Below are 10,389 nucleotides of genomic sequence, written 5' to 3'. Positions count from 1 at the left end.
GCTGAAGGTTGTTGGGTCAGGTTTCTAAAGGGACTGTGGCAAGGTAGGGTGTAATACAGGTTTAATCTGCCGCCGTCATCATGAACTTCGAGGGTCTGGACCCTGGACTGGCAGAATATGCCCCGGCAATGCATTCTGCCCTGGACCCTGTCCTGGATGCCCACCTGAATCCAAGTCTGCTACAGAATGTGGAGCTGGACCCAGAGGGAGTGGCCTTGGAGGCTCTTCCTGTCCAGGAATCAGTGCACATTATGGAAGGTGTCTACTCTGAATTGCACAGTGTGGTGGCTGAAGTGGGTGTGCCTGTCTCCGTCTCCCACTTTGACTTGCACGAGGAGATGCTGTGGGTGGGAAGCCACGGGGTAAGAACTGTACCCCTTTGTAAAGGCTGAAAGGAGATGTTGGATGTGTTTTATCCGGGTTTAGCCCCAGGACAGCTGCTTTGCAGGGAGCCAGAGCTAAGTTGAGGTGATGAGAATAAGTTAGATCTCTAAGTCAAGCCAAAAGGAAGGGTGTGGAGAGAGAAAGAGGGAGTCATGGAATCCAGGGATGGTATGTAGGTGTTCTTTTTCAGACGGCATTCCACTTCTACCACAGTTTGCCCATTCCATGCTTTGATTAATTTTGATAAGTGTACCTATCAGTCTGTAGCCATCCAAATCCAATATCTAATGTCCCTCCACTGTTTTCCATTTTTGTAATTATGGAATGTTTAATGCATGTTTCTGTATATCTTACACAGACTGTCTTTTCTGCCTGATTTTAGTCTCTGAGAGCAGTTATCAATGTTGATTTTTAAAAATATGTATCCATACTGCCAGTACACTAGGGAGCCTGAAGATTTTATAAGAAATAACATGTTAGCCTTGATTTACTAATTTACTTTCCATAAGGTGTGAATTGTTTTTCCATTGGAAAGAATGAATTTTTTTGGTAGTACATTCATTTCAGTGTGCAGTATCTACTGCTATGCTAGACTCAGGGAATAAAGCTGAATAAAACATAATCTTTGCCCTCAAGGAGTTTACAGGACAATGAGGAAAAAGACATATAAACAGATAATTTATGGTACTTTAGAAGAAACAACTACTTGACTTAATAATTATGAATTTAGGATGTAAACTACTAAATGTCAATGTGAAAATAGATACTGGGTACTGGTGAGCATAGAAGAGAGTCAGAGGACCTCAAGAAGAAAGTGACACCCAAACTGAGTCTTGAGAGGTGAGTAGAAGTCAGGTGAATAAGAGAGGAAAATGCTATCTTGGCGAAAGCAGTGGGGGTAAACAAAGGTAACACACAGCATAGTGATTGTAGAATGCCAGAACTACAAGCAATTAGTGTTTACTGGTTTGGAAGATGAAACTGAAAAGTTAGACATTTGTTCATTCAGCTAGTGTTTTTTGAGCACCTACTAAGTGCCAAACCTTGCTCTGGGGTCTGGGTTTGGAATAAGCGTTTTAAAAAGGCAACAAAAATACATTTATAATGTATCAGGTGTTGGAAAAATTAAGTGGAATAAGGATGTTGAGTTAATGAAGGGTAGGAGATGTTGCTACTTTAGATAGATGGTCAGGGAAAGTTTCTCTGATTAAAGTCACATTTGAGTAGAGAACAGGATGCAGGCCAGGATGTGCATTCTAAGCTATCTTGGAGGGAGGGAGCCATGGACATCTGAGGGAAGACCATTCTAGAAAAACCTCATATGCTATGTTAAAAGAGCTTAGACTTCATCCTTCAGGCCACCAGACATTTTTATCCAGAATGACAAGGTCCATTTTGCATCTTCGGTGGAGTACTGAGGTAGCAGTATAGAGTTGATTTAAGCGGGATGAGGTAGGACTCTTAAGATCAGTGTGTAGGCTGTTGTAGTAGTTCACATAAAATATGATGAAGGCCTGAGTGAAGCACTGTAGAGATGCTTATATGAGAACAGATTTGGAAAATATTTAGGAAGTAAAATAAACAAGACAAGTTAACTACCAGTGACTCGGTCCACCAGGTAGATCATGTTACCATAGAGAATACTGAAGAACTGAAATGGGGTAAAAATGGTGAATTTAGTTTGGGATGTAATGAGTTTGAGGTTCTTGTGGGATATCTAAGGAGAGATGTTTAGTAGGTATTTGGATGTTTAAGTCAAGCTTAAGGCAGTGGTCTGGACTAGGGAAGAAAATTAGGGTTTATCAGTTTTAAAATGGATGGTTAAAACCTTGAGAGTAGATGAGATTACCTAGGAAAATAAGTAGAGTGAGAAGATAATGGGCTGGGAATAGCCATGTTTCAAGAGTGGCCAGAAAGGAAGCACATAAAGAGAGGGTATGATGAGCTAAGTCAGGAGAGAAGCCAGGAGTGAATGAAATCATAGGAGCCAAGGGTAGAATGAGTTTCACATTCTCTCTTTTTCAGCCTTTGACCCACAGTACACATTTCCCACATGGTTGATAGAGATTAAGACTTGACTGTGGAACATAAGAAAGCCATCTGGCCAGTGAAGGTTTGGACCTACGTTCCTGAGCTGAACACTGTTCAGACTAACTGAGCCATTACCTTTCAGCAGAGTCATTGTGAGGATAAAATGAGGCAGACTTTACAATGGTACTTTGTAAAGTGTTGAACAAATATAAGATGGTATTGTCAGTCTTATTTGTCACTAAGATTGGCGTCTACCCTTATATCTTTGTTGCTGCTAGCCAGAAAGGCCAGGAAGCAAGATTGGAAAGAAAGCTGAGTAATGTCTAGTCCCTGACTTGTATCTGGGATGGCCCTACGCCTCCACTCTGGGGGTGTCTCATCTTTTTGTCCCCTACAGGGTCATGCCACTTCATTTTTTGGTCCAGCCTTGGAGCGCTACTCATCCTTTCAGGTCAATGGTAGTGATGACATTCGGCAAATTCAGAGCCTGGAGAATGGTATCCTTTTTCTCACCAAGAACAACCTCAAGTATATGGCCCGTGGTGGCCTCATTATATTTGATTACTTGTAAGTGGCTTCTCAGCTCTAGTCTCAGAAAGGGGGTCCCTTATAGAGTGGGAAGGCTAAAGGATTGGAAGCTTTTCAGACCCTGGCCTCATAGCCTTTCCTCTCCCTCACAGGCTGGATGAGAATGAGGATATGCACAGTCTCCTGCTGACTGACAGCAGCACACTACTCGTTGGTGGGCTGCAGAACCACATTTTGGAGATTGACCTTAATACTGTCCAGGAGACTCAGAAGGTATAAGCATGGGGCACAAAAGACCCAAGCAGGGTCTTAGATTTTTATGGCAGGGGCAGTGGATAATACCTGGGCTGGGAACATACCTAAGATATATGTGCGACCTTTCTGTTCTTTTGGTTTGTAGGAAGAATCCTTTTTACTGATTTCTCTTGCTTCTCTCCCCAGTATGCAGTCGAGACACCTGGAGTCACCATCATGAGACAGTCAAACCGCTTCTTCTTCTGTGGCCACACATCTGGCAAAGTGGCTAAGTTCCATTTTTCCTCCCTGTTTCACCAGATATGTGACTGGGCTCAGCCTTTCCCTCAATTGTAGGGCTGCGGTTGGGAGGAAAGGAAGAGCGAATCGAATTCCTATCCTGCCATGTTATACTATGAGATTATCTTTCAGCCTGATGTTTTCTGTTGTAACTAGGTGTCTTAGAGGCAAAAGGGTGAACAAGAGTTCTCTCTGGGGTCCCTTCCAGCCCTTGGCTTCTCTTTTTGCCCTTTCTGTGGTTTAATTGCCCATATCCTAGAGCCATAGTTCTTTTTGTAGGGACAGGATTAGGTAGTTTCCTAACAGGTACTTTCTGATAACAGGTACTTTCTGATAACAGCTTTGGTAGCTAACCCAGTTATCTCTTCTTCAGATCTCCCTGCGAGACCTTCGTACTTTTAAGGTGGAGCATGAGTTCGATGCTTTCTCAGGGAGTCTGTCAGATTTTGATGTGCATGGCAACCTCTTGGCCGCCTGCGGCTTCTCCAGCCGCCTCACTGGCCTCGCGTGTGACCGTTTCCTCAAGGTGTATGATCTGCGCATGATGCGTGCCATCACACCACTTCAAGTACATGTGGATCCTGCCTTCTTGCGCTTCATCCCTACATATACTTCTCGTCTTGCTATCATCTCCCAGTCAGGTATGAAGGGGATGTAAGACGGTGTGAAAGGGATTGACAAGCAAAAGAGAACTAGGTGCCAGAAGGAGTATACTCCCAGGAACTTCTTTGTTGGGGAAAAAAGTAACCTTTCAGCAGGGCATGCAGGTCTCACTTAGGTTTGGTCAGAGATTAAAGTTTTTATTTTCTCTCTGGGTGTGAAGAACACAGAAAAAAATGAAAGTGGAGCAGGCAAATCAACTGTAAAACTGCCCTTTGCTGCATAACAAACCTCACTGTGGTTTATGGGAAGGCATTAGATGGTGTTTTCTCTATCTCTAGGAATGGATTTGGAGCCCATCTTTCTTTGATACCAAGGGAAGAGGGTAGGAAGGGCACAAAGGATGGTTCCCTTTTGCCTTACAGGGCTTGCTCAGTGGGCTTCCTCCTTCTTCCTAGGGCAATGCCAGTTTTGTGAGCCCACAGGCCTGGCCAACCCAGCAGACATCTTTCATGTGAATCCTGTGGGACCTCTGCTGATGACGTTTGATGTGTCAGCCAGCAAGCAGGCCCTGGCCTTTGGGGATTCCGAGGGCTGCGTACACCTCTGGACTGACTCCCCTGAGCCTTCCTTCAACCCCTACTCCCGGGAAACCGAGTTTGCTTTGCCCTGTCTTGTGGACTCACTGCCTCCTCTGGACTGGAGCCAGGACCTGCTGCCTCTTTTCCTCATCCCTGTCCCACTCACCACTGACACTCTTCTCTCCGATTGGCCTGCTGCCAACTCTGCTCCAGCTCCCAGGTTGTATCTCTCATCTGGGCCAAAAGAGGGGAGGGGTAAAGGGCTGAGATACTGAGATTCTCTGCAAGCCCTGTTATTATTCTGCTTCTTTCCTGATTGATGTCTACCTTCAGTATTTTCTTTTTTTCTGGCCCCTTGGGGATTGGGGATCGGGCAGATACTGCAACCTTCAAGCCCTAGAACTATGATATATTATAGGCGAGCACCCCCTGTGGATGCAGAGATTCTGCGCACCATGAAGAAGGTGGGCTTCATTGGCTATGCCCCTAATCCCCGTACCAGGCTTCGTAATCAGGTATGTTCAGAAGGGAGAAGGTCATCCCCTCCCCACCCAGCCCACTGGCATTTCTCCCGTCTTTTTCCTTTATTAGTCTTCAGTAGTTTTTGTTTGTAGTCAGTAAAGGTTTTTTTGAAGCCTACTAAATTGAAGGTACTATGAAGGTAGGTTTTAGGGAGGATTCAGAGACATAAAAGATAGGGTCCTTGCTCTTAAGTAGTATTTGGTTGATGAAGATAAGATCTACCCATAACAAATTATTTATGTTCTGTTGTTAAATGCTGGAGGAATGTCATAAGTAAGCATTCATTGCCTGAGCTTTTTGGAGGGAAAATTTTACTCTGGGCTAGAGTGGTCAGGGAAGGCATACTAACGTGGATATTGAGCTGGAGAAGTGAGACATGGGTAAGTAGAAATAACAGCAGAGCACGTTCAAGACAAAAGATCAGTGTTAGTAAAGGTCTCAAGAGACACAACTACGAAAGGGGTACCTGATGGAGACTCTACAATGTGGCCGGAGTGACTGTCAGTATTGGGAAATAGCGTGATTAGGGTTGGAAAGAGCCTGATTGTAAGGCCTTAAAATCCAGTGTGTGGTGGAAGAAGTGATGCACTGAAAGGGACAGTTTGGGAGGATTAGTTTGGTTGCGGTATGCTGTACAGAGTGAATGTGGGGAGCCCAGCGTGGAAGCCATCACAGTTGTTCAGCTGTGGTGAGGTAAGATGATAGCACTGGGAATGAAAAAGAAGCTCTGAATGCTGAAAACCCTATGAAAAAAAAAATCAGAAGGTTGAGAACTTGGTGTCTGTTTCAAAGTTGGGATAAGGGTAAGGGGAACAAAAGATGTCTTAAGACATCCAACAAGGTTACCTCTTTTTAAAAATTCTAGATTCCTTACCGACTCAAGGAGTCAGACAGTGAATTTGACAGCTTCAGCCAGGTCACTGAGTCACCAATAGGGCGGGAAGAGGAGCCATATCTCCACATGGTCTCTAAGAAATATCGCAAGGTGCTGAGGGATACCGAGGAAGGAGCCCTCTGGGATGTGGGAAAAGGTTCCAGGGAAGGGGGTCATATGGGAAAGGACTGAAGGACTCAGTCGAGAAGCCTTCACCTACCACCCTGGACTCAGGAGGGAGGTTTTACGGAAGGTTATGGGTTCCGTGAAGATTAGGGGACTCTGAGGATATCTTCATCTTGCTCAGACTGTTTCTGCCTCAGGTGACCATCAAATACTCCAAGCTAGGGCTAGAGGACTTTGACTTCAAACACTACAATAAGACCCTGTTTGCTGGATTAGAGCCTCACATCCCCAATGCCTACTGTAACTGCATGATCCAGGTAAGGGTGGGTATTCCTGTGACTTAAACATGTCTGTTGCCTTTCGTCTCTGTGGCCCCACAACCCATACTCTTTTTCCATGTCTCCCCAACCAAGCCCACTTTACCACAGCCTCCTCTACTATTCTTTCTTGTTCCATGCCCTTCAAGTCTCCTCTGTGAGCTCCACTTCTTCAGTGGACTCCCCCAGCTCACTTAACCCTTCCATCCCTCTTCCTCCCCGTAGCAGTTGCTTGAGTCAGTTCTGCTTTTCCCTCCAGGTGCTCTATTTCCTGGAGCCTGTTCGCTGCCTAATCCAGAACCACCTTTGCCAGAAGGAGTTCTGCCTGGCATGTGAGCTGGGCTTCCTGTTCCACATGTTGGACCTCTCCCGAGGTGACCCTTGTCAGGTCAGTGCCTGGAGACCTGGGACAACTAAAAGAGAAGGGAGGTGGATAGCAAGCAGAGACATCACTGTGAAAATGGCCACGAAAGAGAAAATAACCCCTTTCCACCAACACACTTCTGGATTCCAGGGCAGTAATTTTCTTCGGGCATTCCGCACTATTCCTGAAGCCTCAGCCCTTGGTCTGATCCTGGCTGACTCAGACGAGGCTTCGGGCAAGGGCAATCTGGCCAGGCTCATTCAGAGGTGGAATCGCTTCATTCTCACTCAACTGCATCAGGACATGCAGGAGCTGGAAGTACCCCAAGCTTATCGAGGTGCTGGAGGCAGGTATGGAATTAGGACAGGAATAGTTAAAGCCACCATGACAGGCCCCTCTGTGACTTAAGGGTCTCCTAACTCCCTCAGTGGACATATATCACCCTTCCCACCCTTAGCAGCTTTTGCTCATCGGGGGACTCTGTCATTGGGCAGCTGTTCAGCTGTGAAATGGAGAACTGCAGCCTCTGCCGCTGTGGCAGTGAGACCGTGCGAGCCTCATCCACCCTGCTCTTCACGCTCTCCTACCCTGAGGGTAGCAACAGTGGTATACCCTGTAGCTGGAGAGGGTATTGGGGGGGCTAATGCTAACGGTGAGTAGAAGGGAGAACCTGGAGTGAAGCAGCCAGTTTCCCCACAGATAAAACTGGGAAGAACTGTGACTTTGCTCAGGTACTAAAGCGAAGCATCTGTCTGGAGCAGAATACACAGGCCTGGTGTGACAACTGTGAAAAGTACCAGCCCACGGTGAGTGGACTATTGCACTGGTCATGTTGGGAACTCAGCCATAGTTCTCATCTGGGGCTGGCCAGGTCAGCACTGCCATCCAGGGATCAATAGGGAGGGGAAGAACCCCAGTTTGAGGATACAGATCCAGGTTTTACTGTTCTTTCCAGGTTTCTTTCCCTGTAGGCTGTCTGCCATTCCTTGTTTGTTTTATCCTCTCAGATTCAGACCCGCAACATCCGCCATCTGCCAGATATTCTTGTCATCAATTGTGAAGTGAATAGCTTGAAAGAAGCTGACTTCTGGAGAATGCAGGCTGAGGTAAGGACTAGGGCTGGAAACAGGGCCTTAGGAGTACTTTTTAGTTTTCCCCCCTTTCCTGACTTCCAAATATGTTTAATGTTCCTGAGGGATCAGATATTTTCTCCTTTGTGTTCAGGTTGCCTTCAAGATGGCAATGAAGAAGCATGGTGGGGAAATCTCCAAGAACAAGGAGTTTACTTTGGCTAATTGGTAGGTACTGTCTTGGGAGTGCTCAAAGGATTGAACTACTCAGTGGCTCCTCATGTCATTGGCTAGATCTCCTCAGAACATATTTCCATTTCTCCTGTTCTGATAGGAAGGAACTTGGGAGTCCAGAGGGCATGCTGATGTGTCCTTCCATTGAGGAGTTAAAGAATGTCTGGCTTCCTTTCTCCATTCGTATGAAGATGACCAAGAACAAAGGACTAGATGTTTGCAATTGGACTGATGTGGATGAGATGCAGGTTGTTGGAAAATTGGGAAGAGGAGGGGTAATGGAGAGAAAGACGGTCAGAAGCAGGGCAGGGGGAAGGTGGAACTTACTATAGAGAAAAGAAAGGGAATAAGGCTGAGTATTTACCAGTTGTGGGCTTTTCCGAAGTGACTCAGTTTACTGTTGGGCTAGAATGGAAATAACCCACCCTGGTCCCCCATCCCATACCCCAAAGTCCCAGTCCTCTATCCCCATTCCCCTTCCTCCCCCATCCTTAAACTTAGCTTAGCAGCCTGGGTACCCCCCTCACAGTGGGGCCCAGCCAGGGCAGAGGAGGAGCATGGTGTCTATGTGTATGACCTGATGGCTACTGTGGTACACATCCTGGACTCACGCACAGGGGGCAGCCTGGTGGCTCACATCAAAGTTGGAGAGACCTACCACCAACGGAAGGAGGTAAGTGAAGTAGTACAGGGCAGGGACGCTCCTGGTGGCGGCCACAGTGGAATCCCAGATCTGTCCTTATCTTCGGTCTGAGCTAGATTGGTTCCAGCCATCACTTTGGCATCAGTTTTTCTCTTTATCTCCATAGGGTGTTACCCACCAGCAGTGGTATCTCTTCAATGACTTTCTTATTGAACCTATTGATAAGGTTAGTTATAACATACAGTATTCCTCCTTTCATCTCCCTTTTTCCTAGCATCCTCATCCTCAGTGCCCTAGAGAATGCCAGGAGAAAGGAATGGGTTCTCAAGAATAAAAAGCATTAGCAGAGCTAAAAATAGCACTTGAGTCCTGTCTTCTGACTTGGGAAAAAGGGAAAGGGGGCCATTAAGTGCTTTTTCTTTTATAGCATGAAGCTGTGCAGTTTGACATGAACTGGAAAGTGCCTGCTATCCTTTATTACATCAAAAGGAATCTTAATTCCAAATACAACCTGAACAGTAAGTGGTACAGAGTAGACCCAAGGTATGAACAGTTTAGATTGGTCTTCAGGAAGAGACCTGGGAAATAGCTTGTTAAGATTAGAATCTGTAACCAGTGTTAATATTTCCAGGGATACTACAGAGATTTCTGCTCTTCAGGTCTTAAAGTTAGAAGCTGGAGATCCTGAGGGTGTAATGGGAAAGAGGTGATGGGGGAAGTCTGATCAAAATGGCTAAGATTATGATTTTGACTCTTAATTCTTATCCCCAAGTGAAAGATCTCTTCTTTTAGAGATGAACTCCTTATTAAGTCCTTGTTTGGTGCCTTTAAACTGAAGTTTCTCTGTAACTTCAGTCTTCTAGGTTTTCTAAGCTAAAATACAAAGTGAAATTTTTATTCTTTCCTGTTGACTTTTTTTCTCAACTATATTTCAAGATAATTTTCTGATTTCATATGTTCCATCTACCTGCTGTTTTCATCAAACATGATCTGTTTACTCACATGATTGAGGGATCACAGTATAGACCTGGTCTCTGGTCAGCCACCTGGGCTTCCCTCCCCTGGTCACTTCCTTGTCCCCAGCATCTGTCTTCTGGATTCTCTCTTCTAGTCAAGAACCCTATTGAGGCAAGTGTCCTGCTAGCTGAAGCCTCACTTGCACGGAAGCAGCGGAAAACACATACTACCTTTATTCCACTGATGCTGAATGAGATGCCACAGGTTGGGGACCTGGTGGGCTTGGATGCTGAGTTTGTCACCCTTAATGAGGTAACCAAGAGCAGAAATGAGGGGTGTTGGGACAGAACTCTGGGGATATTAGGAGTCATAAGCATTTCTCTGCTTCCTGTATTAACTTTTCTCACGTAGGAGGAAGCAGAGTTGCGCAGTGATGGCACCAAGTCTACCATCAAACCAAGCCAGATGTCAGTAGCAAGGATTACCTGTGTTCGGGGCCAGGGACCTAATGAGGGTATCCCCTTCATTGATGACTACATCTCTACCCAGGAGCAGGTATTAGGACATGGAGGTGCAAGTGAGACAGACTCTGTGCTTATTTAGAGTGCTTTAGAACTCAGGAAA

The 10,389-nt window shown here is 45.8% G+C and overlaps 1 protein-coding gene across 7 annotated transcripts in view; it reads left to right on the top strand.

The window, feature by feature from the left end:
• Window positions 1–6: 6 nt before the first annotated feature.
• The window catches only part of PAN2 (poly(A) specific ribonuclease subunit PAN2), a 12,496-nt gene continuing 2,113 nt past the window's right edge, over window positions 7–10,389 (top strand). For 2 of the 7 annotated variants that reach the window (XM_015587056.1, XM_015587058.2), the window contains exons 1-21: window positions 7–362; window positions 2,813–2,982; window positions 3,096–3,216; window positions 3,385–3,462; window positions 3,851–4,118; window positions 4,536–4,878; window positions 5,077–5,173; window positions 6,046–6,165; window positions 6,378–6,497; window positions 6,757–6,885; window positions 7,012–7,211; window positions 7,319–7,467; window positions 7,561–7,667; window positions 7,869–7,967; window positions 8,086–8,159; window positions 8,266–8,413; window positions 8,695–8,838; window positions 8,975–9,034; window positions 9,236–9,326; window positions 9,920–10,077; window positions 10,177–10,320. In XM_015587056.1, coding sequence (XP_015442542.1) covers window positions 81–362; window positions 2,813–2,982; window positions 3,096–3,216; window positions 3,385–3,462; window positions 3,851–4,118; window positions 4,536–4,878; window positions 5,077–5,173; window positions 6,046–6,165; window positions 6,378–6,497; window positions 6,757–6,885; window positions 7,012–7,211; window positions 7,319–7,467; window positions 7,561–7,667; window positions 7,869–7,967; window positions 8,086–8,159; window positions 8,266–8,413; window positions 8,695–8,838; window positions 8,975–9,034; window positions 9,236–9,326; window positions 9,920–10,077; window positions 10,177–10,320 — 3,102 coding nt within the window. In that variant the 5' untranslated portion in view covers window positions 7–80. Of the gene's footprint in view, window positions 1,225–2,812; window positions 2,983–3,095; window positions 3,217–3,384; window positions 3,463–3,850; window positions 4,119–4,535; window positions 4,879–5,076; window positions 5,174–6,045; window positions 6,166–6,377; window positions 6,498–6,756; window positions 6,886–7,011; window positions 7,212–7,318; window positions 7,468–7,560; window positions 7,668–7,868; window positions 7,968–8,085; window positions 8,160–8,265; window positions 8,414–8,694; window positions 8,839–8,974; window positions 9,035–9,235; window positions 9,327–9,919; window positions 10,078–10,176; window positions 10,321–10,389 lie in introns of all 7 variants that reach the window. The other 5 variants (XM_006908902.2, XM_015587057.1, XM_006908901.2 and 2 more) reach the window with 5 other exon arrangements.

The sequence above is a fragment of the Pteropus alecto genome, unplaced genomic scaffold (genome assembly GCF_000325575.1).
Source record: "Pteropus alecto unplaced genomic scaffold, ASM32557v1 scaffold433, whole genome shotgun sequence".
Taxonomy (NCBI): Eukaryota; Metazoa; Chordata; class Mammalia; order Chiroptera; family Pteropodidae; genus Pteropus; species Pteropus alecto.
This window is presented reverse-complemented; position numbering and strand designations above follow the sequence as displayed.